The following is a 26,052-nucleotide window of genomic DNA, read 5'->3' as shown; positions in this document are numbered from 1 at the left end:
AAGAGAGGTCAAGGGTGCACACCTCGTGGGAGGAAAAGCAGGAGGGAGAAAGGGGAGTTTTCCTTAAAATGAGGTTTTTACACCAGGACGCAGTGTGGCCCAAGAAGCAGGATTTCAAGGGGCGGGTCAGAATGTTAACACCTCTTAAGTGAGAAATTCTGGTCTCCAGTGGCCATGTGCCTAAGTCTTAAGAAAATGATTCCCCCCCCCCCATGGCTAATCCCCTGAAAATACTTTCCATCTCCCAAATAAGATGAAATCTTTTAAATCTGACGAATCTGGCAGTGAAGAAAAGAGGTCATGTTTCCAGACAGCACAAACCCACGTGTGAAAAACAAGGAAAACATGCCAGACTGTCTTATGATGGAGTATTTATAGTAAAGCTATTTATAATGGTCACCAGAGGGGAGTGGAGATCCAGATACCTGCAACATGGAAACTTCAGAGCAGTCCTAGAAGATATTTAAAAAGGTAAAAATTAGTCTTTAGAGCCTGTTCTATAGTAATGTTCTTTTTAAACCATTTAGATATTGCCTAGTACACTGGCTCGTCTTAACTACTGCTATCCCTATTCTTTGTGGTGCGTTCATTCCCATAGCATGTCACTTTCAGTGTTTACTAGATAAAATAGTATTTTTAGCACAACATTCACTGTATAGGGAAGATCTTCTTTTGGGTGCTAGAATCATTGAGGAAAAACTCACATGCCCTGTCCACAATAAGTCAATAATAAACACTTTCAGTATTGCAAAGATGGCCTGGGCTTTTTTTAAATCCCTTTAAAGTTTCATGTAATTATTTATTCACAAGTAGTTTTTTGTTTGTTTTTGTTGTTTTTTACCGTTTTGCTTTAAATTTTGAAGTTAGCATGTAAACGGGTTTGATTGTGAGATTTTCAGACGCATCTGTCATTATACTTTACTTGTTCCCTCCCCCGACATTGCCCTCCCCTGTCTTTCTTCCTGAGCCCCTTCCTTCCCCATACAGTTCCCCTTTTGACTTTCATATGTTTCCATCACTCTCTCTTTCTCCCTCCCTCTCCTTTAAAACCATTTCCTCTTATGGTCCCTGTCTAATTTCATGTAGCGTGTGTGTGTGTGTGTGTGTGCGTGTGCGTGCGTGTGCGTGCGCGTGCGTGTGCGTGCGTGCGTGTGTGTGTGTGTGTGTGTGTGTGTGTGTGTGTGTATAAGGCAGAGGGCGATGTGGGATCTACTTCTCTATTGCTGTCCACCTCATTTTTAATTTTTTATTTGTTCTTGACATTTTTATGAGTGCATACAATGAAATATGGTCATGTATTTCCCCCAACATGTCATTCTCCAAGCTTCTTGTCCTTATTTTGTTTTGTGGGTTTTTTTTTTCTTTTTTATAACCCACTAAGTTCAGTTAGTACTCTCCATATGTGTGTGGGTGAATGTGGGGCCATGCCCTGGAGCATGGGAATCCTATCAGTAACCACATCTCTTTAAAAAATGATTTCCATTCACTCACCTGAATATATCAGCTGACAGTAGCTCTGCAGTAAGGATGGGACAGAGACTGTCTGTTCCATATACACCAGAACTTGGTGAGTTTGATCTTGTGCAGGTCTCTTGCAGGTAACCGTGGTTATTGTGAAAGCTAGCCAGCAGGGATAAATTTTACTGGTTGTTTGAGATTGATTTTTTTTTTCCTGCAGCCAAAGGATGTGGCGTCTTCAGCAGTAGGCGAGGAGAGCTGCAAGGTGATGACTTCAGACACGATACAGCTGCTGCACACAGTGCACAGCAGCTGTGGTTATCCACAGCACCTTCATAAAATGAAACCAGTCTAAATGCCAGTGTGGATGCCTGTGAGGCCCTGCATCTCGCTGAGGAACTACTGACAGTTGATAGCTGCTGAGGGAGAGAAGGTCACTCTCTTTTAGGGATGTGGCTTTCTGGTAGTTGCTCAGGCTCCAGGGGATGGGCTCACGCCCATGTTCCTGTATGGGCGGCACTGATTGGACTCGGGTGGCGTTTGACAGCAATGAACCAGGAGTCACTGTGAGTAAACAGGGTGACGACAGTAGCCTGTGTTGTTTTGGAGACCACAGACATCTACTCTGCCTTATTTTTTGACACCAGACCTCACACTTTCGTTTACCCTGTGCTCACTGATTGTCTAAACTGGCACTGGGGTTAGAAATGTGTGCGTTACACCCGCCTTTTTGCATGGTGCTGGGCTGCAAACCTAGGTCCTCATGTCGGTGTACAAACTGAGCCATCTCCAAAGGAGGCTTAATTTGTATTTCCCTAATGGCTGAGGAAGCTGACGCTGAACAGTGTTTTAGATGTTTGCTGGCCATTTTCTTTTGGTTGGTTTTTGTTTGGTAAACAGTATTTTTATTTATTCGTTGCAAATTTCATGCATTTATACAAGCTGTCTTGATCTCCATTCACTACTACTTCTCTCCAGTTCCTCTTGGTACCTCCCACTCTGTCCCCCTCCCAGCTTCATGTCCTCTAGTTCACCGCTATCAAACGCCACCTGAGCCCGATCAGTGCCGCCCGGATGTGTACATGGGTGTGGGGCCATGCCCTGTGTGCAACAGCTGTATCCTGTCCGAAAGTCACTTTGCAGCTCGCCCCCTCCCAGCTGCCCCTTCTTCCTCAGTGTGCCTTGAGATGGGGGGTGTGGCTGTCTGGGAGTCATCCACAGCTGAGATGTCACAGTTACTTATACCCCACACTTAAACCATTTGTGGGTTTCTATATTAACCACCACTCATTGCAAACAGGAGCTTCTGTAGCAAAGATTAGAGCAGCATAAATCTATGGTTATAAACATAAATATTTAGAAAGCAGTTTGGCAGTGTGCCAATTGTAAAACAACAATGCTAGATCCCCCCCCCACCCCCCCCAAGCCTCTGATCTCAAGCAAGATGACCAGGTTGACAGTCCCAAGCATGAAGTCCCTCCTGTGGAGCAGGTCTCATGGCCCATCAGAAAGTGGTTAGTTCTCACACTCCTGGGCATCTCTTCCTAAACATGCTGTTACTGTGATATGCAGGATCCAGTGCTGGGTACGGCTGTTGATGCCTTTTCTCCCCCAGAGGCTGTGAGCACCTTCTGGTACTGGGGCATCTCGTTGTCTGGCCATTTAAATTCTTCTTTTGAGGACTATCTATACAGTTCATTAGCCTTCAGATTGGCTAGATCATTTGAGGGCTTGGGTACTTAAGTTTTGCAGTTCTTTACATATTTTAGACATTAACCTTTGGTGTATAGTTGGCAATGATTTATAACCTAAGTCTCATATGAAAGGAAGGTTTTCTTGAATAAGATTTAAATAAATGTCTATTTACAGAAACTTCTAATTTATGTTGACTCTATGGCAATCCAGAAAACGTTTAAATTCATGGGAAATTTTCAAATGAATATTTTGTTTTCAAAATTTGCATTTTCTTCATTATTCAATCCTATCAACTTTCTAGTTTTCTAAATGTCATCCATATTTTTAAGCAGTTGAAAATCTTTTCACAACTGGAAAAACTACCTGAACTCACTCTGAGTTGAAAGTGAACCTATCCAAGTTGCACATGGATTACTCCAACAGTGATGAGGACGCAGATGCTGACTTTGACACCCAACTGGTCATTCAACGGAGTTTGCTGGATATTTACAAGCCACGACTAACTCAGCCCACATCAGAAGATGAGAGGTAATGTCTTCCTCATGGGCATCGGGTGTTAAGAAGTATTCAACAGGTGAGACGAGTCATGATCTTAACGCTAATGTAACAAACAGGGAAGGGGAAGGCAGACAGAGCCCAGGGAGGGTCTTAGTCAGTGTTCTGTTTCTCTGAAGAGACACCAGGACCACGGCAGCTCTTAGAGGAAAACACTGAACCGGGGCTCACTGACAGTTTCAGAGGTTCAGTCCATTATTATCATGGCGGCATGCAGGCAGACGTGATGCTGGAGGAATAGCTCAGAGTCCTACATCTCGCAGGCAACAGGAAGTCAACTGACTGTCACGCTTAGTGAAACTGGAGAAAAGAGACCTCAAAGCCCACCCCCACAATGACACACTTCCTCCAACAAGGCCACACCCACTCCAACAAGCCCCCCCTCTAATAGTGCCCCTCCCTTTGGGGGCCATTTTCTTTCAAACCACCACAATTGTCTTTTTTTTTTTTTCCAGTAGTGGTTGGATTTGAATCCAAGGCCACAGGGCTGCAAAGCATGCACTGTACCACTGAGCTACATTCCCAACGAATAACTGCAATTTAAGTGTGTATAGGATATGATACCCAGATGCACAGAAAATAGTCTTGGAAAGATTAAGAATTAATAAGTAAAGCAAATAGTTGAAGGACAGTAACCACAAATCTGGGTGAGAAGATGCACACTGGAAAGAAGGAAGAAATGAATGAAGGCTAGGAAGGGGCAGAGAAGACCAGACACGATTGTCCTTAGGGAGTTAAAGGTACACATGAACCCAACCAAGACACATGGAAAATTCCCTCAGTGAGGCAGGTGAGGAGCCCAGTCTTCATCTACCCAGATCCAAGGGCCGATTGGAACCTCAGAAGAGGCTGATGCCTCTGGGTGAAGGGATTCAAGTTGGCAGTATGGTAGGAAACAGCCACCAGGTCTCTGAACGGCGTAAGACCCGCCCTTACCCCAGGTGTGGACAGTTCACAGTCATGCACAGCTATGTGTATGCTCTCTGATCGGCAACGTTGGCCCTCTGAGGTTGAAACCATTGTTTTTCTGGGTGATAAGCCCAGGTTGCTTAGCATGGCAACCTCTATTCACCTGCTCAGATAAAGCAGGATATTTTTTAACCTCAAATGATCTTACACTTAAATATGAAAATGAGGATTAAATCAAACCTATAGGATTTTTAAAGATTCATCTTGTATATTGGATGTGTGGGGGGTGGATTTATGCATTTGAGTACAGGTGCCTGTGGGGTCACAGGTGTAGGATCCCCCTGGAGCTGGAGTTAGGGGTGGGTGTGAACTGCCCAGTGTGGGTGCTGGGAACCAAACTCTGGTCCTCTGCAAAAGCAGTACATGCTCTTTAGTTTGTTTGCTTGTTTTGTTTTTTATTTTTTTCCAAGACAGGGTTTTCTCTTTGTAGCTTTGGAGCCTGTCCTGGATGTCACTCTGTAGCCCAGGCTGGCCTGGAACTCACAGAGACCCGCCTGCCTCTGCCTCCCGAGTGCTGGGATTAAAGGCGTGCGCCACCACCGCCCGGCACAGTACATGCTCTTAATCACTGAGTCGTATTTCCAGCATCCTATAGTATTTTCTAACTGTAACAAATTTATGGTGTGATCACAATATTCTGTGAACTGTTCATAATTTTTAACTCACTTAAATTTTAATTCTCATTACTTCTCTGTGCAGAGGTCCTGTTCATTTTCTCATTTAGAAAGAAGGAAACTAAAGCACAGAAAAGTAACTATTTCAAGTTCACTCAGCTGATGAAGAGCCAGGGGGTCCACAGTCTGTGATTCCCACCACACCACTGTTCCTAGACATTGGTGTTCACTTTAGGATGATGATTAAAACAGTATTTCAATGCTTAAAGTTTTACAAAGAAATCAGACGTAATAGGTTGTCTTGTCACATCAGCCTTATGATTGTGGTTTTAAAATGCACAACCAAGCAATTGATGTTGAATTAATACCTTTAGTCTAAAAGTGTACGAGATTCTGACTAAAGTATGGAAATGTTTCGTGGAAACTGAAATGGTAGTCATTACATAAATTTCATTTACTAAATTTTGAAACCTCTACAATACCCAGAGAAGATTGATGATTGGGCCAGGCACTCGCTGGTGTTGGAAATCTAGAATGGAGGCTGGATAAAGTCTGCAGCACAAACACGAGGTGCTGAGTTCGGATCCCCAGCACCCACATAAGTTAGAGACATGGTGATGCACATCTGCGACATTAGTGCTCGGGGAGGCGGAGACATGTCAGTACCCACAGTTCACTGCCAGCCAACAGCCAATCTGACTGAAATGATGAGCTCCTGGTGAGAGAGCCTATCTTGAAAGACACGGTGGAGGAGCGTGGAGGAGGACACCAGATGGGGACCTCTGCTCGTGCTCATGAATAGTCATGCACACACGTGAACATGTACACACACGGACCACACACACGAAAGACAACAAGAATATTCTTGCTGGCAGTGGTGGCGCACACCTTTAATTCCAGCACTCGGGAGGCAGAGGCAGGCGGATCTCTGTGAGTTCGAGGCCAGCCTGGGCTACAGAGCAAGATCCAGGACAGGATCCAAAGCTACACAGAGAAACCCTGTCTCGGGGAGAAAAAAAAGAGAGAATATTCTTGTGTTGTGTGGAGTAGTGGCCGCCTAAAGGCACTTACTCACTTAATCACTGAGTCGTATTTCCAGCATCCTATAGTATTTTCTAACTGTAACAAAAAAAAAAAAAAGGTCTAGTTCCTAGACCATGAGTACACAAACCTTATCTAGCAAACTGAAGTAAAGCTAAATAGAATTAAGGATGCTAATCACCTAGTGTGGTGACCCAGGTGGGCCCTGAAAGGTGAAGGGTGGGGGCAGGAAGAGGGGAGCCCCTGGAAGGTGTCACAGGAGGGAGGCCTGCCCCCAATCAAGGACCTGAAGAAGGAAACGGGTCCACATCCCAACCCTGTGATGGCTCCAGAAGTTGGAAAAGACAAGGACAGAGAATTTTATCTCGAACCTTCAGGAGGAGCCAGATCTGTGTGAGCGTCCAGAACCGAAGAACTGTAAAGTAACGGATTTGTGCTGTTTTAAGTCAGTAACAGTGTGGTCATTCTTACAGAATGTATAGAAACTAACACAGCACTACACCCGTGAGCACTGTTTTAAAGGAGAATCAACTGGCCACGCTGTGAACAGGACCAAGTGTCTAAGAAAAGTCATTCTCTCCAACCTGGACTCATTGAGTAATCAGAGAAAATCATCTAAGATGCATGTGTTGAATCCAGGCACAGTGGCGCACGCCTACAATCCCTGCTGAGGCAGACATGAGGCAGGGGTCTGAAGCAGCCCTGGGCTACACAGTCAGATCCTGTCTCAAAATTTAAAAATTCATATACAATGCTTTCATGTCTAGATATTTTCATAAAAGTAGAATTTAAACTGTTACTGTTTCCTGAGAAAGAATTCTGACTATGGGGAATTCACACCCTATGTACTTTTTAACAATAATTTTTGCTAAATCATAGGGTAGCTATCAATTTTTTTTCATGTGGTACAATGCTATTTCAATGTCAGACAGGTTTGAGTCAGTTCGGCAACATTTATTGAAGGCACACACTGCAGTCTAGGCTCCCGAGTAGACCTGTTTCCTTGCCTCCAAGAAGTTATGTCTAATGAGGGATGGCGGACCTGGAGAGGCCGTTTCCCTATAATGTATTGAGAAACGTTCTACAGTTCACAAATGGTCTCTCTCCCCCCAACCCTTGTACTCATGCACAAGCACATGTATGTGAGTGTGCATGGGTGTGTGCATGCATTCACATGTGAACTGGAGATCAAACCTAAGATGCTGCATGCTAGGCAAGCACTCTAACACTAAGCTGCACGCCCACCCTCGTGGCAAGTGTTTCCACTGGGCCTCGTTGGTTGCCTCCTATGAGAGTTCATCCCTGAGTAACGACTGCGGTCTTTGCCTTTTCCTTTGGGCTTCCATCAGAAACAGCAGGTTTATAACCACAGATTTTTTTCTATGCAGATCCCATTCCGTTTCGAGTGCTGACCATAAGGAGATAGTTGAAGCAATAGAGACAGTTAAGTACTCTTCCTAGTCTCCCTTCAATGTGTGCTGAGGTACAGCGGTGGCAGCATTTCCTTTCATGCTCCAAAAGCCTGGAAACAGTCTCCTCCCACAGACCAGGCACTTGAGGGGCCCAGAAGCTGAAGTGGCCTTTTCTGAGAGAATACCTCAGCATAACTTATCAAAGAATGCCAGAGTTCCTGTGCAGACAGAGCTGGGGGTGGTCCTGGGTCTGGGTGTGAGGGATGCTGGGTACAAAGCCTCGGTGCTGGTCCTATGACGGCTAAACTTGCCTGTCACTGAAGATGGTGCTCAGACTCTTCTTCTCCTTCACTCCAGCCGTGGTGGTAGATTTCAGAAGTAGCGTAGGCTCCTGTGTGTGCCAAATGTGAATCTGCTTTGTTTTCCCTGTACCAGGTAAGGAAGGTGCATTGGCACACTTAACCAAGTACCAGTCTGCATTTGATGAAGCCGATGGGGACGGCTGGCTTCCTCTGCACAAGGCGGCAGTGCAGTTAAATAAGAACATCTTAGAAATAACCCTGAATGGTAAACTCCTTTTCACTCCTCTTGATGCTTCTGAAGAATAAGTTTATTTCTGCATCTTAACCTGTGTGGTGTGATGAATTTGTTTCAGCTTCCAAACCCAGTGTGTGGGAACAGACCACCCACAACGGTGAAACACCACTTTTTTTGGCTGTCAGCGTTGGCCTCCTAGAAAATGCCCATTTTCTCCTTCTCAATGGCTGCGATCCAAATGCTAAGAATTTGGAAGGCAATTCTCCTCTTCTTACAGGTAAATGAACACCTTGTTTTTGGAGAAGGGTCTAGGTCTCCTCCATCCCCACAGGCTTTTACAGTTAGGGCCCTGTCCATTCGGTACCTGCCGGCCAGACACAGAGACCCGCTTTCTAGCTTTCGGACAACTGGTTGTGGTGACTTCACTTGTGACCAAATGTTCCTGACTTTTAACTCACACAGTGGGTTAAAAGCTAGCATGGATTTTGAAACTGTGTCCCAAGAAACAAAACTTAAAAAAAAAAATTCTCAGAGGAAGAACAAAGATAGTTGGGAAAGAAAGAATTCTAATGACTGGCTCTTTAGATCCAGCACAAATGGAATTCTTATCAACACCACACTTCTCAAAGTTGTCTCCATGGCCCTGACTCTTTCTGAGAAGGCAGTGCATACACTACAGAGCACTACACCAGAGACACTGCGGGTCAGTCCCCCCTCTCGAAACCTCGAGTGTGTTGCGTGATGGTAGTATATGTAAAAGTGACATGTGAAAAGCAAACACACATTAACCTCTGAAGTCGTTCACAATGATGGGGGAAGGCTGGTTTCCTCTCTGGATTTTTGCCTTTCCTTTATTCATGTTGTGTGTTGGTGGTGCGGGGATCCAGGCCAGCACACTGTTTTGTTGTGTTGTTGCTAACTACGTGATCATTTTCAGCGCCAAGAAGCCCAGGGAGCACTCTGTACTGCACACTCTGGGAACCAGGTCCACACTCTCAGTTCCCGTGAGCAGAGCCATTCCCCTACACATTTTGAAATTACATCTTAGTCCTCCATCCGTTTGCTGAGGTGGCTTCAGCTGCTGTGAGTGGCCCCTGCTAAGCAGCTGCTGGGGTCTTAGGACCTGTACTAAGCATTTAGACTCTCATTAAAAATACAGAGTTCACTTTTAGTAAAGGCGGTTTTCATAAGCAATTCCAAAAATAGAATGAACATGTAAGTAAAAATTGTCACCACCATTCCATGTCACGGGTGAAGGAGCAATTTTAGTAGACAGCGAGGCCAAGTTTAGACTGGCCTTAGCATTTCTGTCCTTCCGAAGGAATTTACAGATAAACACGCATTTTCTTTTCCTTTTTATAATATTTTTACATTTGTTTACTCATTGCGTGTGGGTGGCTGGGAGGTCCACTGACAGGGCACGTGTGTGGAGGTCATACGACAACTTGCAGAAGTTGTTTCTCTCCTTCCACCATGTGTGACCCAGGGATGGAACACAGGTCACCAGGCATGGCAGCGAGTGCCTCTGCCCACGGGGCCATCTCACTGGCCTTTCTTTCTTTAAGAAAAAAAAAAAAAAGCATACATTACTTATGCATAATACTGGGTTTCATTATAACACTTCTGCAAAGTGAAAAGTTTTATTCTGTGTGATGTATTTTCAGGTGGTAAATACAGGGGTTGCTTTGTACACTGATGTGGCATTTAGGCACGATATTTCATGTATGTGTATAATGTACTCTGTCATGTCCATCCCCCATTGCCCTCTCCCGTCCCTCTAATCCACTCCCACTTTTCAGCTCTGCCCCCCCCCTTTCATGCCCTTGTTTTTGATGATCCAGTGAGTTTAATGAGGGCTGCTTAAAGAAGCATGGGTGCTAGGTCATTTACAGGAGCACGGACAACGAGTGGTCTACCGCTGAAGAAATGTCTCAGTATCCTCCAGCAACCATTAACTGCCTATGGATCCTAGGGAGGAGTGCAGCTTGTGAACCTCTCCACTAAGCTCCCATTTCCTTGAGAAAACAATTACTTTGTCTCAACCATGTAAATACCCAGTACACAGTAGCTGCTCATAGCTTACAAAACAAACATTGCATTGATATAAAGCACTACGAACATTACTTTTGTTTAGTTTTGTTTTGTTTTTCTGAGACAGGGTTTCACTATGTAGCTTTGGAGCCCATCCTAGAGCTTATTCTGTAGACCAGGCTGGCCTCGAACTCACAGAGATCCGCCTGCCTCTGCCTCCCGAGTGCTGGGGATTAAAGGCATGCGCCACCACAACCCGGCATCTGCCTTATTTTACAATGTGTTTCCTAAACACAAAATGCTGGAGTGTGAGGATAGGGGAAGAATTCTTAAAGCTAAGGGTCACTAGCTATACACCACTTACCTTACATCACATTAATATAATGTCCACTTCACAATTTCCCAGCTGTTCTGAAAGACTCCTACGACATGGCCACCTTGCTGATCAGCCATGGAGCGGATGTCAATCTGCGATGTGCCAACGAGAGGACTGCTCTCCATGAAGCTGCCAAGCTAGGCAGATGGGACATGGTAAAGTTGATGCTGGCTTCTGGGGCCCACCCAGATGCACGGAGCTCCTACGGGTTTACTCCTCTTGCCCTTGCTGCTCAAGGTGGACACACTGAAATCATGGAACTCTTACTACAGAAAGGCAAGGTTGACCTAATGACTGATTACAGGAGAACTGAGAGCCAAGGGTTGCTTTGCGGGGTGGGATTTATTATTTGTTTGTTTTTAAAGACTTATTTCTTACTATTTTTTGTGTGTGAGTGTCTTGCCTGAATGTATGTCCATTTACTACATGAATGCAAAGTCCACAGAGACCAGAAGAGGGAGTCAGATACCCCGGAACTAGAATTAAAACAGTTGTGAGCTGCCTTGTGGGTGCTGGGAATTGAACCTGGGTCCTCTGGAAGAGCAGCCAGTACTCTTAACCACTATCTCTCTAGACTCCCAAAGAGTTCCTCTTGAAGGGATGTTTCAAACTAATAGACTTTAACATTTTGTAAAGACCAGTGTTTGAGAAAATTGTGTGTGAATGTTGGCTGTTAAAATCCCAGAACTCAGCTGGGTAGTGGTGGCACACATCTTTAATCCTACACTTGGGATGCAGAGGCAGATGGTGAGTTCGAGGCCAGCCTGGTCTACAGAGCTAATTCCAGGACAGCCAAGCCAAGGCTATGCAGTGAAAACCTATCAAAACAAAACAAAACATTTTTTAAAAGCCTAAACGTGGAGATTGAATTCTTATGACACAATTCTGCAAATTATAAGGCTGTAGATGACTTTTGCCCAATACTCCCTCATCATGCTAAGAGTTTTAAACTTTTGTGTTGGTTGTTCTTTCCTACCAAGTCTCTGGAACAATCCATGTTCGTTCGTTCTCTGTCTCTGTCTGTCTGTCTGTCTGTCTCTCTCTCTCTGGAACAATCCATGTTCGTTAAGTCTCTGTCTCTGTCTGTGTCTCGCTCTCTCTCAACTTTGTCTCAACCACATAAACACCCAGTAGACAGTAGCTGCTCACAGCTTACAAAAAGAAAAAAGAAAAAAACACTTACTAGCCAGGGCTGGAGAAATGGCTCAGTAGTTAAGAGCACTGGCTGCTCTTCTAGAGGACCCAGGTTCAATTCCCAGCACCCACATGGCAGCTCACAACTCCCTGGGGTTTAAACTAGTCTTCTGCATTCTTCAAAAGAACTCTAATAATAAACTACATCTCTAGCCTAAGAGTAAGCCTTTGTTTAGATCACTGATTTAAACATAGAGACGGAGGAAAGACAACAAATTTTCAATCTTTTACCAAACCACCATTTGCTGGCCAGTGAGTCAGCACCTGAAGTAATATCTGACTCTAAATCACATTACTTTACCACCCTGTGTGGCCGCAATAGCAACATGGTCTCATAGAAGTAAGCTTGGATCTGGAGATGTGCACACAAATATCTTAATCACCTTGCTTGTCTACTAGGTCTGTGTCCTTGGGGAACTTAAACTCAGAAAGCCTGAGTTTCTGCACCTTTCAATGAGGATATTAGAACCTACTTCTGAGGTTCATTGTGAAGTTCGGAAATTCTTTAAGATTTTATTTTTATTTATTTTTGATTCTTGAGACTGGGTCTCTCTATGCAGCCCCAGCTGTCCTGGAGCTCACCATGTAGACCAGGCTGGCCTCAAACTCAGAGATCCACCTGCCTCTGCCTCCCAGTATTGGGATTAAAGGTATGCGCCATCACTCCTGACCAAGATTTTATTTTTAATTACATATGTCTCTCTCTGTGTGTATGCCATTGGTGTGTAAACCCCAGAGCTGGAGTTAAAGGTGGTTGTGAGCCACCCAACCTGGGTGCTGGAAACTGAATTCAGGTCTTCTGGAAGAGCAGCTAGCACTTTTAACCACTGCGCTATCTCTCCAGCCCCAAGTTTAGAAATTTTTACACACATAAAGGAACCAGGACATAGTGAACACTCAGAAATGGTTATTAGATTGCTTACTGCATTCTAGGAAGGAGGTTCTTGTGCAGCCCTCGTGATGAAGGAGTCTGCTCTAAGTTAAAGGCACATCCTTTTCATTGAGCTCCAAATATGCTCAGAATGTGCTCAGCTCCCAGCTCCCCTCCCAGTCCCTGCCCTAGATCTTCTAGAGACACTTAACCTACATACTCGACAAAGTGTGGGCACATTTACCTTTGTAGCTCTCAACAGTCCTCAACTTTAAGAATTAGGGTCCTTTATTATATGAAGTCTCTAATAATTTGAAAAATAATCAATGTCCCTTTTCATCAAAGTATCATTAGATGACATGGAAATATAGCTGCTTGTTGTGCCACCCCACAAGCAAGCATGTTATGGGTTAGGGTGGCTTTTCTAAGCCAGTCTCAAAAGCAAGCTACCTGTTACCAAGTATTCTTACTGGGGTTCCAAGTGCCAAATGACCTATTGAACGACTCTGAAAGTCAACCAAACTGTAACTTAGAAACTACTTATCCCATGGTTTTCTTCCCAACTAGTTTATACAGCACTTGGGAAAAGGGAGCACATATTTTAGTCTTTGATTCTTAGTGTTTTACTATAACAGGTGCTGTTTTAAAATGTTTGATTTTTAAGTGTATGAGTGTTTGTCTGCGAGCATGTATGTGCATCACATGTATGTATGGTGCCCAGAGGTAAGAAGAGAGCATCAAATCCCCTAGAACTGAAGTTCCTGATAGTTGTGAACCACCTCATGGGTGCTGGGAACCAAACCCTGGTCCTCTGGAAAAGCAACAACTGCTCTTAACTGCTGAGCCGCTTTTTAGTGGAGGTAATGGTATATTAAGGTTGCTTAAGCAATAGAGTGGAAAAGAATCTTTGCCTAATGAGACTTCTCCTCTTTTTAGGGGCTGACGTTCACAGCCAGGCTTCTGATTCCTCCTCCATTTTACTTGAAGCCGTTAGAGGAGGAAATCCAGATTCTGTGACTCTCTTGCTAGAGTATGGAGCTGATGCCAACATTCCTAAAAGTTCAGGCCACCTGCCCATTCATGTGGCAGCTGACAAAGGCCACTTACTGTAAGTTCAATTCTGTAATTGTAACAGGAAATAGTAATAACCAATTTTTTTAAAGAGCTGCTTGGGAAATATGGGAAGTCTTGGGTCTCAGATGATTTGGCTAATTCAGTTTTAACTTAAACAGTAGTTTTATTAAATTTTACTTGACATCTGAGTTTTTGAAGAAACTAGCACTTTTGGTAGGGATTCTAAATACCATCTGATTAACATATACATTCAGTGTAGGGATAAGAGGATCATAAACAGGTTAGCTCTGCATTGTAACAACCTGAGTGCATTTTGAAATTTTTTTCCCAGAGCTCTAAAGGTGTTGGTTCCAGTTACGGATATTACTGCCATCAAGAAGAGTGGGATAAGTCCAGTTCACTGCGCAGCAGCTGGGGCACACCCCCAGTGCCTGGAACTTCTCATTCAGGCTGGATTTGATGTAAATTTCATGCTAGATCAGAGAATCCGTAAACATTATGATGATCAAAGGAAGTCAGCCTTGTATTTTGCTGTTTCAAATGGTGATCTCTCTTCCGCTAAGCTGCTTCTGAGTGCTGGAGCTCTACCCAATCAAGACCCAGTCAACTGTCTCCAGATAGCTCTCAGGATGGGCAACTATGAGCTCATAAGTCTACTACTGAGGCACGGGGCCAACGTCAATTACTTCTGCAGAGTTAACCCTCTGCATTTCCCATCAGCACTACAGTACTCACTGAAAGATGAAGTCATGCTCAGGATGCTGTTGAATTATGGGTATGACACAGAGCGATGTTTTGATTGTCCTCACGGGGACAGAGTTCATCGCTTTTGTACTTTTGAAGGCTGGACATCTACAGTTATTAAAGATACTATGGTAAGTCCACAGTACTGGTGGTATTCCCTAAAGGTATTGTCTGTAGTCTTGGAACTGTAACAATAGACACAATATGCCCTTGGAAAAGCTCAATGTTGGGAAGACTCTAGTATGATATATTATAAAATAACTAAACCTAACAGTGGGGAGATGTAAGAAGTACATAATTCACAGGAGAAAGTGACTTTCGTCAGAACTATGAGGATATTTTACAAGTTCAACACAAGAGCAAGGTTTTTTTTTTTTTTGATTTTTTTTTTTTTTTTTTTTTTTTTTGAGACAGGGTTTCTCTGTGTAGCTTTGCGCCTTTCCTGGAACTCACTTGGTAGCCCAGGCTTTAAAGAATGCACACAATCTTGTATTCTAGCTACTTTTTCTGTGAATTATTTATTTAGCTAAAATGTTTCTAAGTTCCCCATACCTATAATCACTGTGTTTCTTTGGCTAGCTCTCTCTTAGCTCTCAAACTTGATCAGCCCATTTCCTTTTGCCGTCTTTCTGATGAAGAGAGACTCACATAGCAGTCTCTTGGGTTTACCTTACCTCCTCTGCTATTTCCTCACCTTCAACTTTTTCCAGGGCTTTCAAGTGGCTTCTTCCACTCTTCAGGTCTTATTCAAGTGTCCGCTCCCATAGGCCCTTCCCTATGCACCTTACGTAGCTCCCTCCCTCAATCAACTCACTTATTGTGGAGACTTCCTTTATAGCATTTATCTAGAATCATCATTTTAACTATTCTGCACCTCCTTACAAATGTATGAACATCAGCTCTTGTTCATTTTGTTTCCTTGGCTTTTAGGTCTGAACTTAGCATACAGTGGATGTTCTACACATACCTGAATTTATATTATCAAAATTTGAAAACAAAGGCTGGACTGTGGTGGTGCACACCTTTAATCCCAGCACTTGGGAGGCAGAGGCAGGTGGATCTATATGAGTCTGAGGCTAGTGTGGTCTACATAGTGAGTTTCAGGGCAGCCAAGGTTACACAGAGAAACCCTGTCTCAAAACATGCCCCCCCCCAAAAAAATTCAAAACAAATAACAGGGTTAATGGAAGATTTTGAAACAGTTTGATGAAGTGAAAGGTTTTATTTTAGGTAATAACGGTACAAGTTACTTTACACACTGATCTGGCATTTAGGCATACACCATCTGGTATTATTTCCCAAACAGCCCATATATTATAACTTCAACTCTCATTTTGACATCTTGTGTAAGGGCACATAAATTATTTAAAGACAAACTGTCATATTGTTCTAGCATCAGGATCAGATTTAGGTTCTAAATAACAGAAAACGCAAAAAAATAAAAGCTTTAATAAAATGTCAGCCCGGCATGATGGCATACATGGAGTCCTAGCTACTCAGGAGGCATTACTTGTGGCCAGCCTGAGCAACCCAGTTAAGACTCTATCTTAAAACAAAACAACAACAACAAAAAAAGACTTGCAAGATGGCTCATCAAGTTAAGGTGTTTAACACCAAACCTAATGACCTGAGTTTGATTCCTAGAACCCACATAGTGGAAGGAGAAAACAAACTCCAGAACATTGTCTTCTGACCTCAATATATGCACATGCATGAGGACGCCCATATGCTAAATTTTTTTTTTTTAATAACCAAAGTGTCTCATTCTCTTCTCTAAGAACCAGAACTAATTTATCTTCCAACTAGACAGTTTTGTGTTTCACAGGAGAAACACACACCCATATTCCAGCTGGCCAGAAGGCTCCATGTGTCTACCCTTTAAGGGTATCTGGGTATCTGTGCAGACTCCCACTCACATCTGATGGCTAGAAAGCTATCTTTGTTGCAGACAACCGAGCAACAAACATATGGACCGATCTGTCAAGCCTCGTTTCCTTGTGGAGTTCTGAGGCCACCTGAGATCAGACAAGCTAGTGCCTGAGTTTAGTACTCTTCATGACTCTGCTACCCTACAGATGCTCAGTGCTTTTTCATTTGCTTTCTGCTGTTCTCCTCTTAGTTTTGTGAAGTCATAACTTTGTCATGGCTACAGCATCTCTCTGGAAAAGTTGTTCGTGTGATGCTTGATTATGTTGATCAAGTTCAAATCTGTTCAAAATTGAAAGCTGTGCTTGAAAAACAGAAGCTCTGGTCAGAAATACATTTTATCTTGAGTGAGTATCTTTCTTACAGAAAATTCCTACCAAAACATTTATCTTTATTTTATTTTTAGAACATTCTTCGGATTAAAAGGTTGACCTAAAAAGAATAGAAAAATGCTATTCTTTTACAACGGTGCTATTCATAACTACACTTAATGTGTGCTTATCATCAATTCCCATGAAATGAAATCTAGTTACTTACTTGTAGACAGGTAACACTTCTTCCTCAACCCATTTAACCTATGGCTACAGAAACAATATTCATCCAGGAGTTACAAGTTATGAATTGGCAATAGCAAGAAGGAAAGCTAAGTTCTAACCCTGTAGCATATAAAATGAAGCTCCCTAAACGAATTCTCTTGCCTGGGTCAAATTAAGATTTTCTTAATCTCGTTTCTCCTGGGGTCTTTGAGCTTTCAGTGAAGAGATAAGATGGGGAAGCTGATATTTAAGTACTTGAAGGATTTGGGAGTCTCATAAGCCAGACTCACAATTGATGTGGTTCTGAAACTATCCTCATGGAAGGCTGTGATGAGAACTGAAGAGCTGTTTCCCTACAGACAGTATGGCAAACAGAAATGTTATTAACACAGATTATCAAATACATTTGCCCACTAAACCCTCAGGTCACCAAAAAACAAAGCAATTCCTTTTGTTTCAGCAAACCCTCGTTCTCTACAACACTTGTGCCGCCTTAAGATCCGGAAGTGTATGGGACGGTTCCGTCTGCGCTGCCCCGTCTTCATGTCATTTCTTCCACTGCCCAACTGTCTAAAAGCTTATGTCCTTTACAAAGAGTATGACCTTTACGGACAAGGAAGTCTTACAGGAGCCTGCTAACTGACCTATTCTGGAGAAAAAAGGTATAACCTGCAGCATTTTCTTCACAATTGACTTGTTGTAAATGACTTGTTCTTCACTCAGTAATTAAAACTTCAGTGTAAGCTCCATCATTTACAGTTGTTCTGTGTGGGATACCTCTCTATGAGCTGTTTAGAGAGGCTCGGAAGTCTCAGATAACACAGGTCATTGTTCTTGCTCCTGATTGCCCACCATGACTTAATGGTGAGACACTATTGCTAAAGACATTACATACTTTGGTTGCTGGACACAAAGATATCAAGAAATGAGCTGAAGTTTCCTCCTTGCTGGCTAGCTTTCCTAGTGCTGGAGCTGCTATGTAGGCATCTGAGGGTGGAGTAGCAGACTCATCACTGTCTAACCCAGCTGGGGACTCTGCACGCTACAGTACTGAACTGGCAGGCAAAATGTGCCCTTGATGTGATGGGCTAACCAACTGCTCTCTGATTGGATTTGAGACTCACCCCACAAGAAGGAATTCATGCCTAGTACTATATACCTGGTTTGTTTTTGTTTTTGTTTTGGGGGAGTGGTGGTGGTGGTGGTGTTTTTAAAGTACCAGGTTGCAGAGGTCATAAGCCCTAGGAAGGATCCTACTGATGTTTTGCTAAATGAACATGTTCTCAAACTGCCTCTTAAATACATATATTAGCAATTAGTTACCTCAGCCTTGATCAGAGATGTTTCTTTTTTCGGTAGGTGTCAATTAAGGTAAAGACTTGTAACTGGTGAAAATGCTAAGAATAAATAACTACTGAGTGCTCAGCCTTAAACAAACCGTCACAACATCCCCCTCTGGGGCTCAAAGGACATGGCAGAAGAAGGAACAGAAAAACTGTTAAGAGTCAGAGGATGAGGAGGGCTGCTATGAAACACTGTACATGACACGGTCATCGTGATCTTCTGATCTCACAGAAACTTTGGTTACCTGAACAAGATTGGGCCCGCTAGCATTCCATTGTGGTGCCAGAGGGGAAAAGCGCTTACCACATCAGCCTGATGACTGGAATTTGACCCCCAGAGCCCAGTGGTAGGAGAAAATTAACTCTAACAAGTTATACTCTGATCTCCACATGCATACCATGGTTCACGCACGCACACGCACACGCACACGCACACACACACACACACACTTCTCTCTCTAAATGAATAAAACAAACAAAAACCATCATGGATCAGGGAGGGCTCATGAGTCCCCACCACTCCCCAAGGAGCTATTGGTAATTAACAGCTGCTGAGGGAAAGGAGAGTGGCTTTCTTCAGGTTTAACCCTGGGAAGTTGTCCATCCTCCAGTAAGTTACTTACTTGTTACATTTGCACTGCCCTGTCTTCATACTCAAGCAAGCAACTCTAATTACTAGTGAGTCAAAAAAATAAATAATAAAGTAGAAGGGGAACTTATTAAGGGGCTCAGCGGGAATGGAAGGGGGATAAGAGGAGGTGATGGAGTAAATATAATCAAAATATATACATGTGTGATTGCCAAAAAAAAATTTTAAATTTTTAAAGCAGCTTTGAACATAGTTTCTCAACACAATGCTAGAACTGCAAGGTAATTAAAAATCAAAACCAAAAACTCATGCAAGTGCAGTGGCACATGCCTATAATCCAAACTGTTCAGGAAGTGAGGTGGGAGGACCTCAAATTCAAAGCCATTTTAGGCTACTAGGCTTGCCTTGGAAGCCAGCAGACTTCAAGTGACTGAAATACCCCCAGTTCTAACTGTGTACCGGTCTTACAGTAAGTGTATGAATACAATTTCTTTGCACTCAAAATGACAGGTGACACATCCGACGACTGTTTTCTCTCATTTCTGCTGACCTGGAACTCACAGATCCAACTGCATCTGCCTCTTGGAGGTAAGATTAAAAGTGTGCACAACCATACCTGTCCATGACTTGTGTAATCTTTTTATAGAAAATATGTCTTCTCATCAACTGAGCAGAAGAAGCCCATTACATGACCTAGAAACTAGCAGCCCATGTGCTCAAATCCCAGTCAGCTGACATCACTGCTTTATAGTCAAGTACACAGACAGGGTCATTTAGAACTCTGAACTGAAATTCTATCACTGATGGGAAAAACATTTGCCATCTTTCTGAAAATTCCTGGTTATGTCTCACCACTTACTGATTAATGTGATCCCTGGCAGAGGAATTTAAATGGTTTTCGAATCAATGAACTTAAGGTTTTTGCACTAAATACAGGCTGGTACTGAACAGAGAAAGGGCTCACTACCAACAGAAGATGCCCGTTTAAATTTTTATTTCTATACTATATTACATGTAAAGAATATTTTTAATTACATTTTAATTATATTTAAATTTTTATAATAAAAATATTTTTAATTATTAATTTTTATTCTTATGCTACACTGTATATAAGTAAAAGATACTTAAACTTTTTAAAGCTGGGCAGTGGTGGCACATGCCTTTAATCCCAGCACTTGGGAGGCAGAGGCAAGCGGATCTCTGTGAGTTCGAGGCCAGCCTGGGCTACAGAGTGAGTTCAAGAAAGGTGCAAAAAGCTGCACAGAGAAACTATGTCTCGAAAAACAAAACAAAATAAACCAACTTTTTATTCCTATATATAGTGTTCTGTATGAGAAAGGTGAGGAAAAGAACAGGTGTTCATTAAACCAGGTTTTGTCTTGTTCAAATGGCACCTCAGAGAGGTAAGATGATACATTCCATTTCACTGCAGCCCAGTCAGCCATCACACTGAAGTTTCCGTATTCAGTTTTAATATTTTTAGCATTAACATAGTCCATTTTAGTGCAACTAAAGCTCTTTGATTTCTTTCTTTCTTTCTTTTTTTTTTTTTCCATTCTTTTGGTTTTCCGAGACAGAGTTTCTCTGTGTAGTCCTGGCTGTGCTGGAACTCCCTCTGTAGTCCAGGCTGGCCTCGAACTTACAGAGATCCGCCTGCCTCTGCCTCCTGAGTGCTGGGATTAAAGGCTTGCACCACCACCACCAGGCTAGCTCTTTGGATCCATGGCTACATTAGCTACTTGAGTAAACGCATACCTATAATTATTTTTACACTACAATTTTTCCAATATAGTGAACTTGAAATGTTTGCTTAGGTCACATACGCAGTTAGATAAGTTATAAAATTCTAGTTAATTTCATCCACTCCCTTGACCTACAAGTACATATACATTTTTGTAAAACTCAAAACGAATTAGAATATAAACTCTCAGCAGAAGGAAAGAGCTTGCTAAGTGCTATAATAAACTACAAAGAGCACATGGAATAAATACATTAGTATTAAAGTTGCAGGTCCAAGCTACTTAAGCAGGAGTAAACAATAACCTGCCTTTATAACCAGAGGAATGTCTTCAAGTAGGATAACAGCACAAAGCATGTATCATAAATAACTTACTAGAATAGTTATTGAAGTCTCTTTCCTTTGCTATAAAAAAAGTTAAACTTTTCTTGATAAGTGACTTTTTTCCCTATTTTGGCTGTTATGGGGCCAAACTGTTACAAAGGATTAAAAGAAACTTCAGTATTTGTCTTCTTATTTTTAATTATATGTGTGTATTGTGTCTGTGGGGGGTAGTGCATGTGAGCATAAGCCCATGGATGTCAGAAGGAAGTGTCGGATCCACTGAAACTGAAGTTGCAGGAAATGTGAGCCATCTGATGTGGGTGCTGGGAACTGAACTCAGGCCTCTGAAGAGGAACATGTGCTCTTGACTGCTGAGCTATCTCTCCAGCCCCAGACTGAAAATATCTGAAATTACTTGGAGAAATAAAATTCAGAGTAATTATCAAATATTTCATACATAAAGTCTGTATAAAAATCATGGACTTTATTATACATTTAAAAAATCCAACATATTTCTTGAAGCCTTGTCAGCAAATACCTATTTTGACAAATGAAAAAATAAGTTCTCTGCCCCACAAGCTATACCATGATCACAAATCCAATTTTAAAGAGATGCTGCATGATTTTTTAATTGTACACTGCACAGTTAGTTAATATCATCAGTGAAATAAGAGTTAATCAATTTACTTACATTACAAAAATCACAAAATATACAAAGCAGTCTTGCACATTAATTATCATTTAATCCCCAGTATTCATATCAACTGAAGTCAATTACTTACAAGTGTAGCCAGAGGCTGATTAAAAGTTCAGCACAGTTCTAGTTTCAAATCTTTGTTATTAATGTAGAATAAAAATCTCATCAAAAAGAAATAACTCAAACTTGCTAAAAACAAGATGAAAAGCTTGCTTGCGACATACACTGGTGTGCTTAATATTTAAAGTATGATCTGAATGCTCAGGCTTGTTATCAAATTAATATTCTCATTTCATTCAGATACCAGAAGATTTTGAAATATACTAGCTTTCAGGGTCTGCCAATATTGTCAGTTCAAATTGTAAATAGTGTGGTTCCTGTAGTAACTGGTAAACGTTCACCACACAAAATCGGGTGACCTACAATGTTATGTATATCCTACTATCCTTTTCTCAAAAATAACGGCAACTTCCTCATCCCAACACTGTGGAGCTAGGAATTCTTTTGAAATTAAACACCCAAGTAATCTTTAAATACAGGGCAAAAACAAGATTAGCTTCAGGATTCAGGGACTCTGTTTAAAGGGGCAGTTTTAGTCTCTAGCAAGTTTATAGCAAGTCTCTAGCAAGAATACAGAAATAAGCGATTTTCTATTGAATTTATTACCACGGTTATGCAAGTACTGTCAATATAAGTAACAGAATGCGCAATAGAATTAGGTAGGCTAAATTTCATTTGTTTTTTAAAGAAATGTTAATTTCTAAAAAGCTGGGAGAGATTTGAGGACAGTACAACAGCCCAAGATCAGCACTAACGTTTAGGAAAAAGCTCACAGGCAGCCTTCTTCAAGCAGGAGAGCTGATTAAAGCTGATGTGCAGAATCCCATACAGTTTAATAGCAACAGAACTGGAGTCATCCGAACTGTTCAACCCACTAAGGACGTGTCCTGGGCATTGTAACACATTCTGGTCTGACCTGTGGACATGACAGCAACTGTGGGAATTCCTATGAAACGTGACTTAAAAAGAATTAGAAAACCCTCACTCCTAGCCTGAATTTTTATCCAAATAGCAGAATTTTGCTACCATGCAAAGCAGCAGCAAGTAAAACTGTCTCCTGATGGTGACCACTCTTAATATAAAACAACATATTTCCCCTGAAGTATGCAGGACATCTTATATCAAGAAAAAACTTCATGAAACTGAAAACTTGGGATGAGGATGCAGCTTAGTGGTAGAGGCATTATTTAGAATGTGTGAGAGTCTGGGTTGGATCTCCAGCACTGCCAAAATCAAACAGACAACAAGAACAAAACAAATAAAATCAACAACAAAAACCAGATACCTTACCAACCTCCATAAAGTCTTAAAAGCAAGACTTGCCACAACTAATCAAGTACTGACCACAGCAATTTCTAGTTTAACAAGAAGGAAACACTAATGTGAAAGCATTCCCTTTAGTAAGTACAAAATATACTTTTAACCAAATGTACTCCATAAATTGCTACTAATTAACTGTATGTTTAGGTAATATAAGACTTTAAAGTATATTAAATAACCATTACTCCCATTTGGCACATGGATAAAAACAATATCATGATCATATACATATATATACATATATATATATGTATGTATATGTTATCTCATTACTACAGAAAACTGTTCTTAAAGAGTGTGAATCTGAGCTATATTCTGATACCTAAAACAGAAGCCACTTCTAATACAGAACTAAGAGAAAATTACTTGTGAAATTAGTGGTTAACCTCTTGAAAATCTATAAATGTATGACTATGTAAAATACTTTAGTCAATATATTTAACCTGCATACATATGTATATATACACTTTTCCATGTAGAACACATGAAAACAAAATCTACAAACAGATTAAAATCTGAGTGAAGAAAGAGTTTTGACAGAAGATAAACTGTAGGGACATGTCAACCTTGGTAGCAAGCTAACTCCTTCCTTGGTCCTATACTACATGAGGAGTTCAATTCCTTTTCAGTCTTTCACAGAATTAGATCTGTGACTCATTTGAAAAGTAAAAGTATTTACAATAATTAGTACAAATTATTCTATACTCATAAATTAGTTATTTGCCTTTGTGGATATAAAGTGGCAATTCAATTCATTATCAAAATGTGGGATTATGAAAATACTGGGATTATCAGTCTGAAATTTAAAAGATTATGTTCTCTAAACCAAACTGCACATTTTTATTCTAAGCAGTAAACATAATTGTTATAGAACATCTTTTGAAATGTCACTTATTATTAATAAAAATTATTTCACAATACAGAAAATACAATGTATCACTCTACAACACTCCCTTTACATGTCAATTCTAATATAAAATGTTTGAACAACAACAACAACAAAATCTTTCAATAAACTCTAACCCTCACTGCTCTGCAGCAATAATGAAAGTCCCAACCTGAGAACTGAGAAGACAGTGACAAATACCAAGGACTGCATCAACACCAACAGAGACACTTGAGTGTCTTTCCTACTGCCATGATATAGTACATCAGAGACAGGGAGCAAAGCCAGAAAATGCCCTGAAATCAACAGCACCATCTGCCACTGTTCTGGTGATTTCATACAAATCCTACTGCATACTTAATATTGTTAGAATATTTGCAAACTTGTAGAATTCTCCACAGAACGGATTTTAAGCTCATTCGGCTGAACACTCTCTCACTACCAACAAGATATTCCTAAAGAAAGGGAGAGAGCACACATACGAATGTCAGAATCTGAATAAATAATTTCTTATGGAGACAGCCAATTACAATGCAAGATAAAAAGTGTTCACAATTTGAAAGAAAAATATCTTGAGCAAGTGTGATTCCTCAGCAATCTACTACAGGAAGTAAGCAGGTCTTATTTAGGTAGGCAGAATTTGATGATAATGCGCAGTATTTTATTTTTTAAGGATATGCTCAATATAACCTGTTATCATGCTTAGTCTTTTGTAAATGAAGCTGAAACAAGCAAATATAAAGCTTAGTCTCCTCCTTGATCTTTTAACATGGTTACCTTGTGCCACATTCCAGGGGAAGGGAGAAATCAATCAAAAAGCAAAAACAAGTTTATGCTTCCGATTCTCTTTTTTTCCCTTCTTCTCCCAAATCACTCTCCTCCGATTGGCTACTGCTAAGGACAACAAGCTGGCCCTCACTACCAGCCTGGTTTGGTCTACTGGAAGCAGCTATCAACCGACTCTGCTCTTCCAAGTCCTGGTGGAAAGATAAAAAAGAAACGAAGTTAACTGTCAGCAGTCAAATGGAGAACTAGTGTTCTATGCACTCGTATTATGCTTGAGAGCCACTCCAAGCCTGTCACATGCATAGTTCTGGCAATCTGATGAGAAGAAGACTATATATATTCAACAAATCAGACACCAGGGTGAATTTTGGCATCATATGAGTAATTCCATAAAAGCAAACATGAAAAAAAACAGTCTGCTATTTTATCCTCCCTTTCTTGTTCTACAGCTAATGTTCTGAATATCCTCATATCTCACTGTACACCACGCAAGTAATCCCCCAGTCAGCAAGCTCCACTGCCGCCCACCCTGCCCTGCTCCTCTCCAGCTGCCAGCTGCCCTCGGGCAGGCTGTACTGCTGTGCGCTGTCTCTGCCATCTTCTCTTCTCAGGACCTGTGTCCGACTCACTTCAGTTCTGACTGGTCTCTTCGCATGTGTCCTCCCAGTGACTTTCTCTCTCGTTTTCCTACCATCAACGCCACCAGTCTTAACAGGATCCTACAATCTCATGGATCGCCTAATCAAGTTTTGGCTCTGAAAACTGTGTACTTTTAATTATCCTTTTATAGGTTTTGTCCTTAGTACCACAATAGATAGATAGATAGATAGATAGATAGATAGATAGATAGATAGATAGATAGATAGATAGATAGATAGACAGACAGATAGATAAATAGATGGATGGATGGATGGATGGATGGATGGATGGATGGATGGATGGATGGATGTGCTGTAGGGGAACGGAGGAAGCTCTGAGTGAACATGTTATCGACAGGAGCACAGCCTTGTCAAGGACTACAGTGTCTCACGCCCATGGGAACTGGCAAAGCTGCCTTCTGGTCTACGTTGACAGTGTGTACAAAAACTAGCAACTGCACCTTCCTCTTCCCTCCTGCTACCTCAGGAATGATTCCAACCTCAGACTGCTCCCTGTAGAGCTCTATAGACTGCTCCCCCTCCACAAGACCTGGACATAAGAAACCGAGTTCTGGGCTGTTGTGAGGCAGTGGGTGCCACTCCATGAGAACGAGCTCCCATCCCAGCTTGTCTATGCA

General features: G+C 41.7%; 2 protein-coding genes across 3 annotated transcripts in view; one reads left to right on the top strand and one right to left on the bottom strand.

The window, feature by feature from the left end:
• The first annotated feature begins 257 nt into the window (after positions 1-257).
• Asb14 (ankyrin repeat and SOCS box containing 14) lies at positions 258-25,182 on the top strand. 2 transcript variants are annotated; one of them, XM_059273983.1, is made up of 12 exons: positions 258-471; positions 3,486-3,681; positions 7,721-7,792; positions 8,169-8,311; positions 8,400-8,558; positions 10,719-10,967; positions 13,690-13,861; positions 14,159-14,702; positions 16,691-16,844; positions 17,494-17,695; positions 19,476-19,553; positions 24,890-25,182. In XM_059273983.1, the coding sequence occupies exons 2-10, from the start codon at positions 3,560-3,562 to the stop codon at positions 17,670-17,672; spliced, it is 1,794 nt and encodes a 597-aa protein (XP_059129966.1). In that variant the 5' UTR covers positions 258-471; positions 3,486-3,559; the 3' UTR covers positions 17,673-17,695; positions 19,476-19,553; positions 24,890-25,182. The 2 variants fall into 2 exon arrangements, with proteins under 2 accessions (XP_059129966.1, XP_059129965.1); XM_059273982.1 differs by lacking the exons at positions 258-471; positions 3,486-3,681; positions 7,721-7,792; ... (2 more) ...; positions 10,719-10,967; positions 19,476-19,553 and having other exon boundaries at positions 13,653-13,861.
• Appl1 (adaptor protein, phosphotyrosine interacting with PH domain and leucine zipper 1) overlaps positions 21,486-26,052 on the bottom strand; it is a 43,515-nt gene continuing 38,948 nt past the window's right edge. Inside the window, exon 22 of the mRNA XM_059273980.1 lies at positions 21,486-24,967. Within this exon, the coding sequence (XP_059129963.1) occupies positions 24,821-24,967 (147 nt within the window). The 3' untranslated portion in view covers positions 21,486-24,820. The remainder of the gene's footprint in view (positions 24,968-26,052) is intronic.

Source organism: Peromyscus eremicus, chromosome 9, assembly GCF_949786415.1.
Source record: "Peromyscus eremicus chromosome 9, PerEre_H2_v1, whole genome shotgun sequence".
NCBI lineage: Eukaryota > Metazoa > Chordata > Mammalia > Rodentia > Cricetidae > Peromyscus > Peromyscus eremicus.
The sequence above is the reverse complement of the archived record's forward strand: the minus strand, read 5'-3'. Positions and strand labels throughout refer to the sequence as shown.

What these genes read in the sequence shown, in the direction of transcription:
- Asb14 (XM_059273983.1), top strand. Translation starts at nt 3,560, where the DNA reads ATGGATTACTCCAACAGTGATGAGGACGCAGATGCTGACTTTGACACC. An exon ending in CAATTCTCCTCTTCTTACAG is followed by an intron (nt 8,559 to 10,718) that starts GTAAATGAACAC and finishes ACAATTTCCCAG; the next exon opens with CTGTTCTGAAAGACTCCTAC. An exon ending in GCTGACAAAGGCCACTTACT is followed by an intron (nt 13,862 to 14,158) that starts GTAAGTTCAATT and finishes TTTTTTTCCCAG; the next exon opens with AGCTCTAAAGGTGTTGGTTC.